Raw genomic sequence first — 21494 nt, 5'->3', positions numbered from 1 at the left:
ACAAGAGGATGTACTGAGAATAGAGGTAAAAATGAAACCTTCTTCTTCTTCTTCCCCATCTTTTCCTCCTTCTTCTCCTTCTCCTTTTCCTCCTCCTCCTGCTCCTTCTTCTCCTCCTCCTGCTCCTTCTTCTCCTCCTTCTTCTCCATTCTTAATCTCATCTTGGGATCTTTTATTTCCTCACACATGGATTATTGTAAGTCTCTTAGCTGGTCTCCATGAACTCAGATTCTTTCCCCTCTAATACATTCTGCAAACAACTGAGAGTTTAGTCTTCCTTTAAATACTGAATCCATCATGTCATTTCTTGGCTCAGTATCCTTCAGTGTCTACCTGTTTCCTATGACATCCAGTCTAATATTGAAAATAGTTTACATTTACATAGTTCTTCTTAAGTGGAGAAGGAAATGACAAACCACTCCAGTATCTTTGCTAAGAAACCCTCAAATGGAGTTATGAAGAGTCAGACATGACTGAAAAACGACTGAGCAACAATGATTTCATAAACTTTATATCTTTTGGTCTTCACGTTAGCCCTGAATTCAAATTTCATATCTTATGATTGTTTTCTGTGTGACCTTGGGCAAGTTACAACCTCCCCAGGTTTCAGTTTCCTCATCTATAAAATGAGGGGACACAGTGGATAGAACATGGGGTCTAAAACCAGATGGTTACTAGCTGTGTGACCCCAGGCCCATCACTTCTCCTCTGTCTGCCTCAGTTTCCTCATGTGATAGGATGAAATGAGATAAAGTTTATGGAGGAATTATTGTTATTCAGTCATTTTTCAGTTGTGTCTGACTCTTCATGACTCCAGTTAAGATTTTCTTGGCCAAGATACTGGAGTGGTTTGCCATTGAGGATTGGAGTTGTTTTTTTTTTTTTCAGTCATGATGATGAGAATGATAGTAATAACGGCTAACATTTGTATAGCTCTTACTCTTTGCCAGGCACTACGCTAAGCACCTTACAAATAACATCTCATTTGGTTCTCACAGCATCCCTGGGAGGTAGGGGCGGTTACTAAACGTATAATTATCATCATCATCATCATTGTAGACTGCCTCTGTGATCCTCTTCAGCTCTTGATCTATGATCCTATAAGCCTCATTTTATGAGGAGGAAATGAACATTTCGAGGGATAAAGTGACATGTCCTAGGCTAATGAATAACAAAACCAGTTCTGAAGCCCAGATTTTGTGATTACAACCCAACTGTATCTGTACTCCATTTTTGCCTTCTATGTATACTTCTTGACTTAAAAAAAATGTACTGATGCCTTTTTCGCATCACACTCATTTTGAAATATGAAAGTCTGTACCACATCGCCTCATTCTGATGGTTCATCCATGCCTCATATCCAGCAGGGCACAAAAGGTTGAAGATGCAGGCAAAGTTCAAAACAGGGAAAAGTAACTCCCTTCTTCTCACTGGCTAGGAAACTGGACCATGGCCTGATAATTATTTGCATAACAATGTTTCTCCAGCACCATTACCTTCACCAGGCAGACCTCTGGAAACACAGGAGTGCCTACACTCACAAAGGGGAAGCTGCTGGAAAAGGCCATTTGCATTCATTACCCTGGACTAGCTCCTGGCCCACTCCTCACTGACAAGCAGACGGGCTAAAATAACAGTTGTGGCGGCCTCTCTGGAAACACTATATATATATATTTTTAATGAGAGCTAGCATTCCAGTGGCCTACTTTCTGCACCCCCTCCCCTTATCCTCCCACATGCTGGGGAGAAAGGTTCCACCTCATGCCTGCTAGTGAATCTTTTTAAACCATCAGGATGTACATCAACCTTGTACAAATACATGCCCATGTGGCAGTGATGGTTCTTAGATTACCTAAGAAAAAACAATTCCTCTTGCTTCTGGAAAGCTGATGGCCATGGAAGACGTGCCCCCAATATTTTTTACCATGTTACAATGATTTGCACTTTGTCTTCTTCCTCAGTGATTATTTTGCAGCATTTCAACAATAATAGACTATTTGGCCCCCTGAGGGATTCAGGCTGAAGGCACAGGATGAGGCGGCAGGAGGTGGAGGAAAACATTTCACAAACATAACTCTACTACCTGAATAAAAATCCTCCTCTTCTCATTCTCAGCCCCCAAAGCTCCTTATGGACCAATCTTTATGTAATGCTTAAAGCCAAGTTCTGCTCAGTTCTCTTGGTCACCCGGGGCTCATTATATAGTCTGTCACTCTTCTAAGCACATTTATATAGCACTTTTCTCTCAAAACAATCCTGAGAAGTAGACAATTTAAATATTATTATTCCCATTTTACAGGTGAGGGAATTGAGGCTCAGAAAAGATAATTAATGTCAGAACTGGGATTTGAATTCAGGTCAACTGACTTTAACCCTGCCAGTCTTTCCCTACATCATGTTATCGCTCCTCTCCTCTCCTCTCTTCTCCTCTCTCCCTCCCTTCCTCCCCCATTATCTATCTTTTGACCATACAGTTACTCATGTGCACTTCTATCAGAGGGTAGCAAGTGTCCAAATTAGGATAGAGAGGGAGAACTCTAATGTGGTCCCAGGGGACCAGTAAATAGAAGGCTGGGTAGAGTCAATTCAGCTCCAAGCTGCTGGGGAAGCAGGGATGCTGGCAAAGCCTGCACAACATATTTATTTCTTCTCCTTCAGTAAGGTCTGAATGTTATCACCTTGGGTGTCACTGTCAATCAGTAGCTTTGAACCTTGTCTGTAACGCATAAGTCTGTTGACAACACAAATGTCTGTGGATCACAGAGAGAAGAATTTTTGGTATTAAAACACGTACATTTAAGAATAATCTATAAAAACACGAGGCACCATGGCATAGAGGATAGGGAGCTGATCATGGACCTAGGTTTAAGGCCTGCCCCTATCAAATATTGGCTACATGATTTCTGAGAAAAATCACTTAATGTCTTAGTGCCTTGGATGGCTCTGCAAGGCTTTAAGTTGCAAAGAAGGTGCCAACCTGCATTGGTGGAGGGAGTTTCCCCATCTGGAAGTTCCCAGTATCATAAAATCACAGTTTCAGTCATCTCTGTCCTACATATTTTAAAATATCCCAATGAATCCCTCTGTACTCTATGTCCTAAGGAACTGCTCACCATATCTATCTCTCGTCCTGCCTCTGATTGCTAGTGTTGAGAAAACTGTGATCTGAATTGCTAAAACTGGAGGCTCAAAGACGAAGGAGACTGAAATTCTGGGGAAAAAACCTAACGAGGATGACTGAGACTGGGCTAAGAAAGCCAAGGAGAATGCTAAGTCTAATGCAGGAGGGGTAAAGGATGGGACCAGGAGCCAGCTCCCAAAGCCAAGGCATATAGGTGCTATCCCCTGGTCAATCTACCATAGGCTGCTCCCCTTCATGCAAAAATCATCAGTCTCTGAGATAATTCTCAAATCTGTATGTATACAGTGTACTGGGAACTTGGCTGGAATGGGAAGGAATTGACAAATGTGTGTGTGTGTGTATGTGTGTGTGTGTGTGTGTGTGTGTGTGCGCGTGCGTGTGTGTGTGTGTGTGTGTGTGTGTGTGTGTGTGTGTATGTATGTGCCTACCCATACCTGGGCACAACAGTCAGATTGATTCACAAAGCAGTCTCCACTAAAGTAGAAAAGGAAGTTGAAACCATTAACCTACAACACACGGCTCTTCTGTGGATTACATTGGTTCACATTATCATCACCCTCTTTGCAGTAGGTAAATGAAAGGTGGACAGCTAGTTGGCACAGTAGATAGACCACTGGACTCAGAATTGGGAAAGACCTGAGTTCAAATCCTTCCATAAACACCTTATAGCTAAAGCACTAAATATCTCTGAACCTAATCTGTAAAAATTACTGGATTAGACTCTATGACCTCTAAGGTCCCTTCCAGGGATCAATCTAAATCTATAACTTGATCATACTTTGTAGTTTCAGCTCATCAGTTCTTTGTCTTATTTCCATCCTTGCTCCCACGAAGGCTAACCACCTTTCTGTTGTTGGTAGTAAATATGGAAAATTTCTATTTTCATGATAGTAAAAAGGGTAATAAACAGGCCTTCTAGGACACAGAGCAAATGTAACTTAATGAGTCATAAAGCAGATGTAACTTCTCTTGTCCAGGGTTATATTCGTCATCATTATCATATTTCTCTATCTATGACTCTCTCCTTTGGGCTTGGTCGGTCTGGCTCTCTTGCCTTTTCCTCAAACATTATTCTTATTTTTAAAAAGTTATTTTTAATTTTCAACATTCACTTCCATAAGCTTTTGAGTTTTAAATTTTCTCCCCCTCCCTAAGACAGCGTACAATCTGATACAGGCTCTACATATTCATTCATATTAAACATTTTCACATTAATCATGTTGTAAAGAAGAATTAGAAATCACGGGAGGAACAATGAGAAGGAAGAAACAAAAGAAAGCAACGAAAAAAAGAGAGCAAATGTTATGCTCTGATCTGCATTCAGATTCCATAGTTTTTCTGTGCATGTGGACAGCACTCAAATACTATTCTTATATACTTCTTTTCACTTTCGTACTCTCCCAGCCCTGTCATCCCTGTCTCTGGTGCCCATTCCTGCTGGTTTCAAAGTGACAAATGGACCAATTCATATTCAGCCTCAGGGAGACCTCAGCTAACACCAACTCCTGGTATCCAGGACAGTCTCAGGAACTGCAGCAGGGCCTAATAGCTTTGAATCTTCCAAGTTGCGATCATTGCGTTCTGAATCTCTCTGTAAGGGCGAGACTTCATCACCAAGACAGACCTTTATTTCTGCCTAAGATTAAGAAGCTTATTTAATGTACCAGAATAAGGTAGAATCAAAAGTCAGCTGGAGCTGCTCTGGTCTCCCCACCTCCCCAGTCAATTGAACCCGTATCTTCCCACTACAAGTCCTGTCTCTAATGTATATGGTCTAGGTAATCACCTCTGGGTGTTCTAGGCAACTCAGTTAGATCCTAAATTATAGAGAAAGGGCCAAGCTGCATTGACAAAGGGAGTTTCCTTCCCTGGAACATCCCTCTACCATGCCAGCCTCCATTTCCCATTGGTGAGTTCCTCCTGGGTAGGAAGGGAGACTCCATTTGGAAGATAGGTTCAGAATGATCAGGTTTCATTTCTCCCCTGGGCTTTACTTTCCCCTTTCTTCCTTTTCAGCTCCCTTTTGTGTGTTGTCTTTTCCCAATCTCAGGCTTGAGGGGAGGGGCCATCTTTTTTTTTTTGCTTATATTTCTATCTCTAGCATTCTCTCTCACACATGCATTTGTATACCTGGGACATGGTAAATGCTAAATAAGTGCTTGTTGCCTATGGAGTTCCCTTGACCAATGAAATCACAGGTCCAAAAAACCCCATCGTTAGCCCCGTAAAGTTGTTTACTTCAGCAAAACTCCTCTGAGACTTTTTCATTGAAATCAATGACAATAATGGTAAAAAAAAACATTTTAACTAGCTTGGGAAAAGGGTAGTTATGTATGGAGCAGTGGAAGCACTTGGGATTACATACTCATAAAATTTATGACCAGTGAACATCTATCTCTGCTGGTACTCAAGTACCTATAAAAATTATATGAGATCCAATGCATTAAATACAATTTTTCTTTTCCCCTATCAAATTCATAAATAATGCCAATAATGTGTAGCAAATCCCTCTATAATAAGGACAATCTTTAATTTATAGCTTTAAAGTCAGCTTTCATTTGTTTTATTTATGCATATCTAAGCTTAAAATACATCCCCACCAGTTCATGGGTAAGTGAAAGTCAGCCCAATCTAAAATAACTATGGCTGCCAAAAGCCAGAGTTGGTATATGGCCCAGGCCCTATCACCCTAATCAGAGTTGGAAATTTTGGCTGGGAGTTAGCTGGATGAGGCAAATAGAATGCTGGCAACCAGCATCCTGCCAGATGGCCAGACAGAATCTAAAAAGGTCTTGGCTCTTGGGTTTCATACCTCAAACATGATGGAGAACCCTCTATCACTACCCAAGGCAGAAACGATAGGAAGACCAGTGATGGCTGTCAGCTCCATCAGAGACAGCATTTTTCTTTTTTTTATATTAAGTACTGGTGCCTGGGGAAGTTTAAAAATGAATTTTTAATTGCTGATAATGTAATTTTCTTTGCATCTTGAGGGTGTTGTCAGGATGGCAGATTTTAAGAAGTTAAGAACCTTGGAACTGAGTTTAGTTTTTTATCCCACCAAAAGCTGCATTTAGAATTGAATATTTCCATTGGGAAGAATTCCACAAGGCTGTCTCATGAGTTAGCAAATTTTCCTTGTGAGCAAGGAGAGTCATTGCTGCAACTCACTGGATTATTATAAGATTTAGAACTGGAAGGGACCTTCAGGATAATTCAGTTCAATTCTTTCATTTTACATATGTGCAACTGAGTCTAGAAAGGGAGATCTCACATGGTAAACTGTGGAGGAGATATTTGAAACCAGATCTTCCAAATTCAGGTGCACTGAGCTTTCTACACTGTGCCACATTACATTTTACCCTTAGGAAGATATCCTGGAATGCCAGTAAGACAGATCCAGTGCTGTATCTAGGGAAGAATAGAGTATGTTTTTATGGACTGTTTTATATTTATTTATATTCTCAGGGAGATATAAGTATCTCCCTAACAGGAGCATAGAGGTAAATGTTTAACAACTGGCACTGGCTCTCAGAGGGAGAATGTACCTATGCAAACTTCTGAATTTTATCTGCATTAACATTTTTTCCATCACTTTCTCAAGTCTATAAAATCAACAAAACAAGAAATCATGTCTTGATTTGTAGCATTTATAGACTTCTAAGCTATAAATGCTCACATTTCAAATTTAACAATCAGTTTTTGAGTTGGCTCCAGCACTCCCCTATTGGGTAGTACCAAGCGCTATCCTAGACACAAAAGGATATGTGATTGATGGTTGATTGAATCCAATAATTGCCTTGGATAGGTATCCAGACTCATAGTTGTGGGGAGGGGGGTGGCTCAGAAGAACACTGGTGGGAGTGCCACACCACAGATGAATCTTTGAAGTTTTTACTTTGAGTAAGAACAGAGGCAGGGCCAGTGATGAAGAACAAAGCTGGTACAGTTTCCAAATTGGATGACTCTTGGTGGAAGACACTGCAGAGAGCGGCCAGTTAAATCTTTGGAAGACTGGTCATAGTATTCTGGGACTTGAGGGTATTTTTTGTGGGGAGGGTGGTAGAAGGTCTTTGGATGGGACATTCCTCTTTCCTGGGTCCTTAAGGATGTAATGTGCAGGGATGTAATGTAAGGGATGTAATGTGCAGCTTTCCAACCCTCTGGTGCCTTCCTGATGACTGACAGGATTCATCACAAGGTTGTATAAGTAAAAAGTATGTCTCTGCTACTAACGTTTATACAAGTGAAGGAAGAATTAAGGCTTAGAGAGGTTAACTAACTTAAAGAGGTTAACTAACAAACTATGCAAAGATCACACAGTTTAAAACGGGCAGTGTTGGAGCTTATGTCTTGTGACTGCTTATGCAGGTCTCTTCCCACTCTGACATTTTGCACCTGAATCGATTTGGCTTCATTCTTTGGTGTTTCTAAAGGATAAAAGACCACATTCATCAATCATAACTCATTCCTGAAACTTTGTGCAGCACTAGGAAACAAGAACCAAACCTTTCTACATTTAGAGAGATGAGTAATAGATCATTTCAATTTCATCTTATTTTATATAATGTACATATATACATACATGTGTACATAAGTGTGTGTATGAAGAGAATGAGAGAGAGGAGAGAGAGAGAAAAAGAGAGGACGGTACTTTGATTTTTTTTCAGGACTAGCAAACAAGTAAGTTATATTTCTTTTCAGTGCTGACTACATTAAATCAATTTTGAAGAATTTCTGGTGTTATCTAGCATAGTAAGTAAGCACTACTATAAAGAACCTAGCTATTTTTTGGAGTCATCTTATTCTGATATGAATATACAAATGTACCCATGTTCTTATTGATTTCATCTTCCCTCCAATGATGCAAATCACAGCTTGTTCATCCCTTCCTATCCTGTGTGATTCTTGTCCCCATTTTGTCCATTTGTTTCAGTCGTGTCTGAAACCCCATTTAGGGTTTTCCTGGCAAAGACATTGAAGTGGTTTTGCCACTTCCTTCTCCAGCCGTAGCAGCAGGCCCCCTGCCACATCCAGGAAGGCCTGCTAGCGCAGGTTCTTAGATCTGCTTTTCTAAAAGGGAAGCAAATTTTGAGGGGTCAACAATCTACTGTAATCACATATACCAACAGAGAAAAAACAAGCAGAGAAACAAAGACCAACAGATAGGGCTTTTAACTGTCTGATCATCAGCAATACATACATCATAGATCAACAGACAGATCCAATTGCCTGACCATACATACATACACAGAAGCACCAATATCTGGGTTTTCAAAGTCAGGGGGCTCTTAATGGCTACCCAGAATCTCATCTGGCCAAATCACAGAAACATTCTTCCAAGCCCCAAAGCAAAACCTCACTTTTCAAAATATACTTTTCAAAGCCTCAGAGCATCTGGACCCTCATGACCCAGTGCCTCATTAGAAATGAACAAAAGTTGTAGGCCTTCCTAAAAAACAAGCCTCTTCTAATCAAGCTTCCCTTAATGGGTTCCACCTGAGGCCTATTAATGGATGGGTAAGATGTTTAATTCCCATTAATATAAATCCCATTAACACTACATTAGCTCACTTTATAGATGAGGAAACCAAGGCAAGCAGTGTTAAATGACTTGCCTAGGGTCACACAGCTAGTTAGTGTCTGAGGCCATATTTGAACTCAGGTCTTCCTGACTCTAGGCCTGACACTCCATCCATTGGATCACCTAGCTGCCACAGGGTAGATCCATTCAATGTGACTGAGGACTTTCTCACTTTCTCCTCACATCATGCAGCTAGGTGGCACAGTGGATGTACTGCTGGGCTTAGAGTCAGAAAGATTTATCTAGCCTTAGACACTTACTAGCTCTGTGACCCTGGACAAGTCACTTAACTCGATTTGCCTCAGTTCCCTCATCTAAAAGTAAAAGGAGATGGGGAAGAAAATGGCAAACCACTCTATTATCTTTGCCAAGTAAAACCCAAATGGGGTCAACAAGAGGTAGACGTGACTGAATGACAACAAACGACACCATGACAATATCAGCCTGATCCTTGGGCCAAACCCTTGCCTTTGCCATGTGACTAAAGTTCACTATCCCATCCTATGTTGCAGTCTGCTCACTCTATGCTTTCTGTGTTCTATTCATTTTCAATTCTTCAGAAACGTAGTTTTCTGTCTTGCAGCCATACAACAACAGATGCTAAAAAGGTAGACCTTTGTCCCTGGGATAAGCTTGAGGGCATTTAAAGAGTTTGCAATTTCCTGAAAGCAATGTAGGCCACCTTCTTTCTATGCATCCCACTGTTCATCTGTACTGTCTGTTCAGATAGAAACACTAAAATTCTATATGCTGTGTCCATCCAACTTCATGGCATAATTGGCCTGGAAGAAGTTGATGTCCTTCCTCTAATGCATCTAGAGTGGATGACTAAGTCAAACTCTTTAAAGTAGTCTCTGCAACACTCTAATGCTTGGAGCAACCAGCACAACTATTTGGGTAAACAGGAGCATCTGAGGGACTTCGCCATCCACAATGGCCAGTCCACAGGGAATCAACTTGGATGATATGACTATGTTTACCTTGTAAAAAATTTTCATTTAACGTACCAGAACAGTTTGTAGACTTTATGGTAGTGGGTAAAGCATGTGGGGAAGTGTATTATTAGGACATTTTCTCATTCATTTTAACGTATGAGAAAATTAAGGTTCAGAAAATTTCCGTGTCTTAGCATGTGGCAAAGCTGGGATTCAATTCCATGTCTTCTGACTCACTGTCCAATGCATTTTCCTCTACTTGTTATCTGATACATTGATCAACTTGAACTAATAATTTACTAATTGGCAATATGATATCCTTAATGAATTGATAATTCTTAAAATTGTTTTTCAAAAACGTTATAGACTTAAAAAATGCAGAATGAAACATACATTTTGGACATGATGATGATGATGATGATGATGATGATAGCGTTTAGATAGAGCTTCAAGATTTGCTAAATATCATTTCATTGACCCTCACAACAAAACATCAGGTAAGCGTTATTATTATCCCATTTTACAGATAAGAAAACTGAGGTCCAACAAAAAGGTTAGGCAACTCGCCCAGGCTGCACACTTAGTAAGTGTCTAAGAAGGATTTGAACTCAGATCTTCCTGACTCCAAGTCTATTGCTCTACATACTATGCCACTCAACTGCCTCAAAGAATATGCTTTTTCACTGCGCATCTTTGTAATGAGTGTCCCCTCTCTCCTTCTTTTTGTTCAGATGGAGGAACAGAAGTAGGAGGGAGAGAAAACAAATGCTTCTTAATTGAAAAAATAAAAATTTTAAGATCTGCTCTCCATGCACTTCTCAATCTGTGCTTCTGAAGTACAAGGAGAATGCCTTGACTTTTATCTGGGATGATAAAGGGAATAATCACCCTGTTCATCAAAAGAAAAATAGAGAAGATAAAATCTGCACTCCCTTGACCTCTTTTCCCCTGACTTAGGAACTTGAGGTCCATTAAATCATTGGATGTCAGCAAGCGCAACTTTAAAGGGCATTTACTTGATTTTCAGCAAGAAAAACGATGGCTCATCACAGGTGAGAACACGCAAGTTCAGGTTTCTACTGAGTCTCCAGAGAAAACAATAGCAGGGATGCCTTCTGTGTTGAGGGCAGGGTAATTGTTCTCAGAAATATAATGAGAGGTGCTTCTCTGCTAAGAGGGAAGGGGAGGCCTCTGGGGGAAGCATATCTCTGCTTCCCCTGGAAGCTGCTGTATTTGGAATACTAATGACAGCCATCTTAATACAAATGTAACCTACATTCAAACGATGTATACACTGCTTCAAGCAAGGATTTCAGGAAGACAGAATCTTCTAGTTAGAAGGCAACTGGGAAGCTGTCTAGTCTAACTCACACCTGGACAAAACCCCCTCAAAACATCCCTAGAAGGCCACATGTGGCTCTGAGGTTGTAGGTTCCCCACCCCTGGTCTAGATTATCACACCGTTCTCAGATGCTCTACATGATGATCCTTCACCTCTACTGAAGTTCGTGAGTTTTGCCATGATAAACTATTCAACTCAGCAAATCATCTAAAACTTTTTTTACAGCAGTGTTCATCAATAATATATCCATAATTATCAATGACCACTATATAAGTAGAACAAAGCTATCCAAAAGTTGTATGATCAAAATTATCATTCAAGTTAAAAGTAATTATTATCTTTATGAAAATAGTTTGACGTGGAAAATGATTTCAGTCATTTGCATGACCCCAGACTCTTAATAGCTGTATGACCTTGGGCATGTCACTTAACCCTGTTTGCCTCAGTTTCCTCATCTGTAAAATTAGCTAGAAAATGACATGGCAAACTACTCCAGTATCTTTGCCAAGAAAACCCTAAATGGGGTCATGAAGAATCAGACATGACTGAAAAATGATTGAACCACTCCCCCTTTAGAACATGAACTCTATGTGGGCAAGGATTTTTTTTCTTTACATCCCTAGCCCTTGGCATAGTCTGGTACATAGTAAGTGCTTAAAAATATTTGTAAACCAACTGATCTTTTACTTGTAAAGGTGAATGAAAAAAATTAAAGTGTATGACTTCACATTTACTGCTATTCAATTTCATTATTCAATTTGGCCCCATGTTCTGGCTCGGCAAGATCTCTTGGCATCCTCACTTTGGCATCCAGTGTTTGCTATCCCTCTTAGCTTTGTGTTATTTGTGAATTTGATAAGCATACAAGCAATGCCTTTGACCAAGTCACTAATCAAAATGTTAAACAGCAAAGGGGCAAGCAGTGATTCTTTAGGGCACCTCCCTGGAGACCTCTTTCCAAGATGACAGTCAGAAGTGATGATGCTGATTACAGTCCTTCAGCCACTCCAGAATATACTCAACTGCATTCTATCTAGCTCAGATCCCCCCACCTTTGCACAAGAATAACCTAAGAGATTTTCTAATTCTTTGCTGAAATCTAAGTAAATGATATTTATCAGGCTATCATCTGTGTCAAGAGAGAAAATGAGGTTGGTCTACTATGATTGGTTCTTGATGAAGTCATGATGACTCTGTGCTTCTTCTCTTAGACATTCTAGAATCTTGCCAGAAAGAAGTCAAGTTCACTTGGCATAGAGTCCGCAAGTTCAACTCTCTTCTTTTTTTTTGAAAATTGGGAAATTATTTATTTTTATTTTGTTTTTTTTTAAATTAATTTGTTTGTTTATTTAAGTTTTCAACATTCATTTCCACAAAATTTTGAGTTCCAAATTTTCTCCCCATCTCACCCCTACCCCCACCCCAAAACACCTTGCATTTTGATTCCCCCTTCCACCAGTGTGTCCCTACTATTAACAGCCCTCCCCTTATTCCCATCTTCTCTCCTGTCCAGTAGGGCAAGATAAATTTCTATACCCCATTACTTGTATTTCTTATTTCCAAGTGGTATGCAAAAACAATTCTCAATATTTGTTCCTAAAACTTTGAACTCCAACTTCTCTTCCTTCCTCCCTCCTCACCTATCCCCACTGAGAAGGCAAGCAACTCAATATAGGCTATATATGTGTAGTTTTACAAAAGACTTTCATAATAGTCATGTTGTATAAGACTACCTACATTTCCCTCCATCTTATCCTGCCCCCCATTTCTTCTATTCTCTCTTTTGATCTTGTCCCTCCCCAATTCTAATTGCTCTCTCCTCCCATTTTCCCTCCCTTCCATCATCCCCTCCACCCTGCTTATCCCCTGCTCCCCTACTTTCCTGCAGTGTAAGACAGATTTTCATACCAAATTGAGTGTGCATGTTATTCCTTCCTTGAGCTAAATGTGATGAAAGTAAGCTTCACTTTTGCCCTCTCACCTCCCCCACTTTCCCCTCTATTGAGAAGCTTTTTCTTGCCTCTTTTATGGGAGATAATTTGCTCCATTCCATTTCTCCCTTTCTCCTCCCAATATATTCCTCTCTCACCCCTCAGTTTTATTTTTTAGTTATGATCATTTTCTATTCAGCTTACCTTGTACTGTGTGTGTGTGTGTGTGTGTGTGTGTGCTTGTGCATAATCCCTCCAACTACCCAGATATTGAGAAAAGTTTCAAGAGTTACAAATATTATCTTTCCATGTAGGAATGTAAACAGTTCAACTTTAGTAAGTCCCTTGTGACTTCTCTTTCCTGTTCACTTTTTTATGCTTCTTTTGATTCTTGTGTTTGAAAGTCAAATTTTCTTTTCAGCTCTGGTCTTTTCATCAAGAATGCTTGAAAGTCCTCTATTTCATTGCATGGCTGTTTTTTCCCCTTAAGTATTATACTCAGTTTTGCAGAGTAGGTGATTCTTGGTTTTAATCCCAGTTCCTTTGACTTCTGGAATATCATATTCCAAGCCCTGTGATCCCTTAATGTAGAAGCTGCTAGATCTTGTGTTATCCTGATTGTATCTCCACAATACTCAAATTGTTTCTTTCTAGCTGCTTGCAATATTTTCTCCTTGACCTGGGAACTCTGGAATTTGGCTGCAATATTCCTAGAAGTTTCTCTTTCTGGATCTCTTTCAGGAGGTGATAGGTGGATTCTTTCAATATTTATTTTGCCCTCTGGTTCTAGAATGTCAGGGCAGTTTTCCTTGATAATTTCATGAAAGATGATGTCTAGGCTCTTTTTTGATCATGGCTTTCAGATAATCCCATAATTTTTAAATTGTCTCTCCTGGATCTATTTTCCAGGTCAGTTGTTTTTCCATTATCTTCCATTTTTTCATTCTTTTGGTTTTGTTTTGCAATTTCTTGGTTTCTCATAAAGCCATTAGCTTCCATCTGTTCCATTCTAATTTTTAAAGAACTATTTTCTTCAGTGAGCTTTTGAACCTCCTTTTCCATTTGACTAACTCTGCTTTTTAAAGCATTCTTTTTCTCATTGGGTTTTTGAACCTCTTTTGCCAATTGAGTTAGCCTATTTTTAAAGGTGTTATTTTCTTCAGCATTTTTGTGTGTCTCCTTTAGGAAGCTGTTGATGTGCTTTTCATGATTTTCTTGCATCTCTCTCATTTCTCTTCCCAATATTTCCTCCACTCTCTTACTTGATTTTCAAAGTCCTTTTAGACCTCTTCCATGGCCTAGGACCATTGCATATTTATTTTGGAGGTTTGGGATGCAGAAACCTTGACTCATATCTTTCCCTGATGATAAATGTTGTTCTTCCTCATCAGAAAGAATGGGAGAGAATACCTGTTCACCAAGAAAGTAACCTTCTATAGTCTTATTTTTTTTCCCTTTTTTGGGTATTTTCCCAACCAGTTACTTGACTTTTAGGTCTCCTTTGTCAAGAGTAGGGTATACTCTGGGGACCTATAAGTTCTTAGTTCCTTCAAGTTGGCCCAATCAAGGGCCTGTGTAGTGGTCTGGGAGCTACCAAAGCTTTTCTGCTCAGAATCTGATAGTAGTAGAATTCCCTCTCCACAACTGCCTCAGTTCCACCATGCCCCAGGACCCTGCTCAGGGCTGAGGTTCAGCTCAGCTGCTCAATTCTCCCAGGGCTTTAAGCTGAGCACTCCAACAATGGAACAATGGACGTTGGCTGCTGCCTTCCACAGCCACCTCCACTGCAGCCCCTGCCTGCTGCTGCCACTGCTGTCTGGGGCTGAGCTAGGGTAAGACCCTGCTCCCTTGTCATGGAGGTGAAAAAGCCCTCTCACAGGCCTTTGGTGCCTGTGGGTTGAGGGGATCTGTGAACCGCTGCTGTTGGGGAATCTGCTCTGGAGGCCTGCTCCTCCCAGCACCGTATGGTCAAGGCTGGGCTGTGTTCTGCTCCACATCCGGTGTGACAGACCTTTCCTGTTAGACTTCCTGGTCACCCTGGGCTGGAAATCTTCTCCATTCTGTTGTTCTGTGGCTTCTGCTGCTCTAGAATTTGTTGAGAGTCTTTCTTTACAGGTATTTTATGGACTGTGGGGGAAGAGCTAGAGTATGTGCATCTTTCTACTCCGTCATCTTGGCTCCACCCCCAAAATTGGGAAATTAACTGTCCTTTTTTTATTCCTTTGCTATCTCTCTCTCATTCTCCACAGTCTTTCAAAGATCATGGACAGTATCTCATCAGCCATATCCATTAGTTCTTTAAATGACCCAAATACTCCTGGATCACTGCCTTGTCATGGCAAGAGGTAGTAAGAATACACAAAAGGAATTATACAGGAAAGATATTAACATAACTAATAATCATGATGGTGTGGTTGCTGATCTAGAGCCAGACACCCTGAAGAATTAAGTCAAATGGGCCTTAGGAAGCATTGTTAATGGTGAGGTTAGTGAAGGTGATAGAACTCTTGCTGATCTATTTAAAATCCTAAAGATGATGCTGTTAAAGCATCAATATGCTAGCATTTGGAAATCTGGAATTTGGAAAATTTGGAAAACAACAGTGGCCATTGGATTGGAAAAGATCAGTTTACATCCCAATTCTAAAAAAGGGCAATGTCAAGGAATGTGCAAATTCTTGAACAATTGTACTCATTTCTCATGCCAGCAAGATCCTCTCCTATCCAAAGATAATGTTCTTTAGTAGGAAAAACAGAAGTAAAATTAAGGTTGAGTAACTCTTTTTCTGTCCATTTTTGCGTCCTATCCACTGTAAGCCATTGTCCTATCTCTCCTGTGATCTACAATATGGCAAAAACCAAAACCAAAACCCTCCTTATCTTCAGCTTTACTCATGAGGCTCCACTTCTGAGGTTCAGGGTTCTTGACACTATTCTTATAGGAATATGCCTTATTCTTCTATTCATCTTTGTTTTCCTGGTCTTTATGTGTCCTTTTTTAAAGCTAAGCTTTCTATTAAGTTGCCTGAACATCTGCATGGGTCTCTTTTTCCTCCTTGTCAAAAACGTTTCTTTTTGTTTTCATTACTTTTCAGTTTGATCTCTCCTGATCTCAATTCAATGCCAAGAAATCCTATGGATATCATTTAAGCTGGTATTTGCATTTTGTGGCACAGGTCTGAATCAACATCAGTAATGCTACATTTCTTTCTCATCAACCAGTCAATCAATCAATCATTCATTTAGTAAGTATGGACTCTCTGCTAGAGGGTGTGGGGGAGAAACAGTCCCTGCCCTCAAGGGGTTTATGTTTTATTTAGGGAAACAACATGTATATATAGAAGTATATGCAAAATAAAGGCAAAGTAAGTTGTTTTTTTTGTGAGGAGGGAGGAAGGAAATTAGGTGGGGCAGGAAGGGGCTTGTTAGATAGGAAAGACTTCATGAAGAAGATGGCACTTGAGTTAAACTTCAATCTAAACTAAGGAATCCAAGTTGTTGGGGTGAGGAAGCAGTACGTTCCAGGTCCGGGGGACAGTCATGCAGAGGCAGAGGTGATAGAATAATAGCAAGCAGATTCATCTGGTTATATTATAGAGTGCATGAAGGGGAATAATGTAGAATAAAATTGAAAAGGAGGCTGAGGCCACGTTGGGAGGAGTCTTACACTTTAAACAGGTAATCCCAGCAATGGGAGGGAGCCATTGGAGTTTACTGAGGAGGGGGTGTGATGTAGTCATACCTGTGTTTTAAGAACATCACCTTAGTAGTTAGAGGAATGGGGATAGATTAGAGAGAAGAAAAACTTGAGGCAGCTAGACCAATGAAGAGGCTTTTGCAAAAGTATGGGCTCGACTGACATGGCAGTTGAGTCAAGAGGAGGGAAGAGATAGATGTTGCAGAATTAGAATTAACCAGACCTGGCAAGAGAGGTGAAAAGTGGTACCTCAGTCAGAAATAGTAAAGTCAGAAAAGGGAATAGGCTTAGAGGGGAGTAAACAATCACATATCTCCAACATGTTAAGATTTACACATCTCTTTCCTCACAACAATTCTACATAGTAAGTAGCATTCACAATCCACCAGAAGAGAAAACCAAGGCAGCATTCTTTTCTTCAAATAGCCCATTTTTGTTTTCTAAAAACAAAAAGGATCAGGACATGTACACAGTTAAACAAGTGATATTCCTTTTGTGAAACTTTCCTAAAAGCCCAAGTTCTTGTTCTTGGGATATAGATTTCATTGAACACAAATATAATTGATGTGAGGGTCTACATAAAACCCTGGAAACTCTTAAAGATCCTCAGTGGTAAGCATGATGAAAAGAATCTGTTCTTTTTCTAATAAAAGAGGAAATTTTCTTTTTCAAGCTGATAAGAATTTAGGTTCTCCCACAAAACACTGTTTTTGTTTGTAATCCATTGTACATAATGATGTAAGAATGAGGGTCTAAATTAGGGAATTTTAACCTTTTTTTGTGTCAAGGACCCCCTTCAAGCAGTCTGGTGAAGCCTATGGACCCCTTCTCAGAAGAATGTTTGTCAAGGCATAAGGATATATAGGATAACAAAGAAACCAAATATACTGAAATACAGTTGTAACAATGATAATAATTGCTAGTGCTCTTAGGTTTGCAAAGGGCATTACAAACATCACATTTTATTCACACACCAACCGCGGGGAGGTAGGTAGTATTGCTATCCCTAGTTTATAGATGAAGAAACCATGGAAGACACTGGTTAAATGGCTTGCCCAGTGTCATCCAGCCGGTAAATGTCTGAGGTAATGTTTGAACTTCCCAACTCCAGGTACAGTGCTCTACTAGTTATGAAAATCTAAAAAAATAAAAATAAAAAATTCACAGACCCCAGGTAAACAGTTCCCTTTTAGAAAGTTCCCTTTTCATAGACAATTTTAAGGAAACTCACAGCCACAGACTCACAGACACTGAGGAGGAAGGCTTTGAGGGGCAAAAAAATGACCATACCATATTTTCTAATACAGGCATCAGAGTATGTACAGAGTATCACAAAGGGTATTCTGGGCACTTTATTGGATAGACCCCATGATTCACTGACCACCTCCAAAATGCCACCTTCGGTAGAAAATCTTCTCCAAAGACCCTTATTTCCAGGACCTTCCCTCTGGTAATTATCCTGTATAAAGCTTGCTTTGTATATATATATATATATATATATATATATATATATATATATATATATATATATATATATATATATAACTGTTTGCATGTTGACTTACTGATTAGATTATAAGTTCCTTGAGGGCAGGTAGTCTTTTTCTTCTTTTTGTATCCTCAGTGCTTAGCATACAATAGGTATTTAATAAATATTGATTTATTGATTGATTTCTTTGCTAAATTTCTCTAAAGTTACTTTTTCTTCCTGAAACTGGGATTTCACCGGAAAACCCAGGACAAATAATTGCACACTCAGGGGTTATTTGTTCGACCCCTTTACATTGTTAGCATTGAAAAGATCACAATGACTTTAGGAAAGTGTCTAGTAGAGTATAGCTATTCCACTTTGCCATGCAGATTCTTTAGACCAGAAAATCTTACCAGCAGGAATGGAAGTTGGTTTTGGTGCAGGAAGCAAACTCCGGCGGGGAGTGGTCACAATATTGGCTGCTTGTGCCGTGGTCCTACTAGTCCCCTTGGGTGCATCTTTAGAAAGCACAGCTGCCTTTGGAGCAGGTTGGTCTTCATTTACAAAGTTGGAACCTGCAGGAGGTCAAGAGTCATTAATTATAACTTCATGAAAAATAGATTCACTCAGTTTCTATTTGCAATTACCCTCTATGATAAAAGCAGAGAATCCTGTCATGACCATGGAAACACATCTTTCTGTGTAACCAAATATATGGAAAAAATAATTCACTTTTCCTAAAGCATAACTACGGTTCCCAAACTATCTCCGCATTGGGAATAAGGTTTGTGGGAAAGAAATAGGTAAAGGTTTAAAGTAACACAACAGATCTCAGTTCTGCAATTCTATTTATTCCTCTGAAACTGAGACTTAAAATCAGCTGGGCTCAGTAGTAATAACTTTTTGGTTAACACACGTTATTAGATTTTGATTAGACTTTACAATTGATAAAGTCAAAACACATATTCAAGTGGTTCTTAGAGGAAGAAATCCAAGAACTCTCCCCCAAATTCCCATTTAATTTCTTATGCCAACCTGCAATAGATCAAAACCAGGATGGGAAAAGTCCCAATGTGGAAACAAGATCACTATATCTATATAGACACGTTATCTCCTAAGTTTTTTCAAGGCAAAGACTGCTTTTGTCTATGCATCCCTAACACTTAGCACATTGCCTTACACGTAGTAGGAGCTTAATAAATGTTTATTGATTGCTTGATCCTGAAAGAAAATCTGAAATTTAGCTCTCATGGATGGAAACTTTCTATTCACATCAAACTGGGTAGCAAACCAAAGTGAGACAGAACTTAAATTTTGTTCCAAACACAAAACAGACTTGACTGACAACTTCGATGTTTTCATTTCTGCTAGAAATCTGAACAGTTATTAAATAGGAAGGGTTAGTGAGAATCAGTTCTTCTGTTCTTTAGAAGAAATGACACACTAAATTTGAAAGAATAAATATTGGTTTCAGCAATCCACCAGTTTTCAACAGGTTCTCCTATCTGAAATTTAGATCATAACAAGAAGTATTTATTAAGCAATACAATGCACAAAGCTCTGGAGGAGATACATAGTTGGACTAAACCACAATCCCTGCCCATTAATACTAAATGTTATAATCCATACTATTATAACAAGTATGTTAGAGAGTTATGAAACAAAGTGCCATGGGATTTCTGAGAATACCAGCTAAGGATGTCACAGAAGTCTTCCGGGAGGAGTTCCTTAAATAAGGGTTAGAAATTCAAACAGCTAAGAATAGGAGGGAGAGTGCTAGGGGCACAGGGAACAATATGGGTAATCATGTAGGGATGTGAGAATCCAATGCATTTTATTTTATATTATTGAGGTGGGAGTGGCAACAAAGACTTCATTCCCTGGGCACACCTTTCAGAAGACTTCACATCATAACATAATCTCAGCATCCAGGCTTGTATAGAGATGAAACAACAAGAATCTATTTTACTATGACAAAAAGAGAAGGAAACAAGTACACCTACATGAGTGTGCCTAAATGTGATACGTAGGGAAAGTATTCCAGAAACTTCAAAGTGTTACACAAATGCCAGATATCATCCATATACATACACACACATATAAACCTCTGAGAAACTTCAGTTGAAATGTTTTTCTATTAAAGTAGCAGCCATAAGTGGGAAAACTTGCAGATCTACTAATCTAGACTTCACCTCTTCCCTGTACTCAATCTCACATCACCAGCTGCTTCTTGGACATTTCATAGATGTCCCATTGGTCTCTCAAACTCATCATATACAAAATAGAATAGATTATCTTCCTCCCCAACACTTCTTGCTTCCTAACTTCCCTATTTCTGTTATAGACCACACCATGCTTTTCTCCTTGAGGTATCATGTAACCCAAGTTGGCATGCTCAGCATTTTAATCCTTGAGTCTTCCCTTCTCTCTCAACTCCCATATTTAATGGCTGGCCAAGTCTTACTCAATCTACTTCCACAGGATCTTCTGCATTCATTCCCTCCTTGCTCTCCCCTTGGCTAGCCTGATTCAGTTCTTTATCACTTCTTACCTGGACTTTGTGATTAAAGAAAGGTATATGTCCCTTCTCCAATCCATCACCCAAACAAATGCCAACTCAGAAATAGCACAGATCTGACTATGTCATTCCCCTACTCAGAAAGCTCCTGTGGTTCCCAGTTGCCTCTATATAAGATAAGAATTTCTCTATTTACCTTTAAAGAACTTCATCACCCAGCTCTGGTCAACCTTTCCAGGCTTATTACTGTTTGTTTGTTATTTACTCATTCTCATTTGTGTCTGACTCTCCAAAATCCCATCTGAGGTTTTCTTGGCAAAGATACTGGAACCACTTCCTCCTCCAGATCATTTTATAGATGTGGAAACTGAGGTAAATGGGGTGCAGTGACTTGCCCAGGATCACACAGCTAGTAAATGTCTGAGTCACAAATTTGAACTCAGGAAGATTAATCTTCCTAACTCCAGGCCCAATATTCTATTCACTGCACCACTTCACTGCCCATTATTACCTGTTATTCTCCTGCAAATTCTCTATATTCCAGCCAAAGGGGTCTACTCTCTGTTCCTTATACAGAAAATCCCATCTCCCACTTTCTGTACTTTTGCAAAAGCTGACTCCCATGAAGAGGGCATGTACACTCTTCTCCCCCAAGCCTTTTAGGAGACCTGGCTTCCTTTAAAACCTACCTCAAGTGCCACATCCTATGGGAATCTTGTCTTCACACCCTAAGTTGCTAGTAGCATCTCCTGAGCAATTGGTTTTTTTTAATGTACTTTCTACATAGTTTGCATTTGCTGTCCTGCCTGGTTTCAGCTCCATGGAACAAGATGCCTCTCCCAGGATAAGCCCATCACCACTGTGTTGCTAGCTCA

General features: G+C 39.7%; 1 protein-coding gene across 2 annotated transcripts in view; it reads right to left on the bottom strand.

Moving 5' to 3' along the window:
• Positions 1-21494, bottom strand: part of MTUS2 (microtubule associated scaffold protein 2) — a 729368-nt gene that overhangs the window by 226986 nt on the left and 480888 nt on the right. For both annotated transcript variants that reach the window (XM_072611825.1, XM_072611824.1), the window contains one exon: positions 18515-18676. In XM_072611825.1, coding sequence (XP_072467926.1) covers positions 18515-18676 — 162 coding nt within the window. The remainder of the gene's footprint in view (positions 1-18514; positions 18677-21494) is intronic.

The sequence above is a fragment of the Notamacropus eugenii genome, chromosome 5, assembly GCF_028372415.1.
Source record: "Notamacropus eugenii isolate mMacEug1 chromosome 5, mMacEug1.pri_v2, whole genome shotgun sequence".
NCBI classification, from domain to species: Eukaryota; Metazoa; Chordata; class Mammalia; order Diprotodontia; family Macropodidae; genus Notamacropus; species Notamacropus eugenii.
The sequence above is the reverse complement of the archived record's forward strand: the minus strand, read 5'-3'. Positions and strand labels throughout refer to the sequence as shown.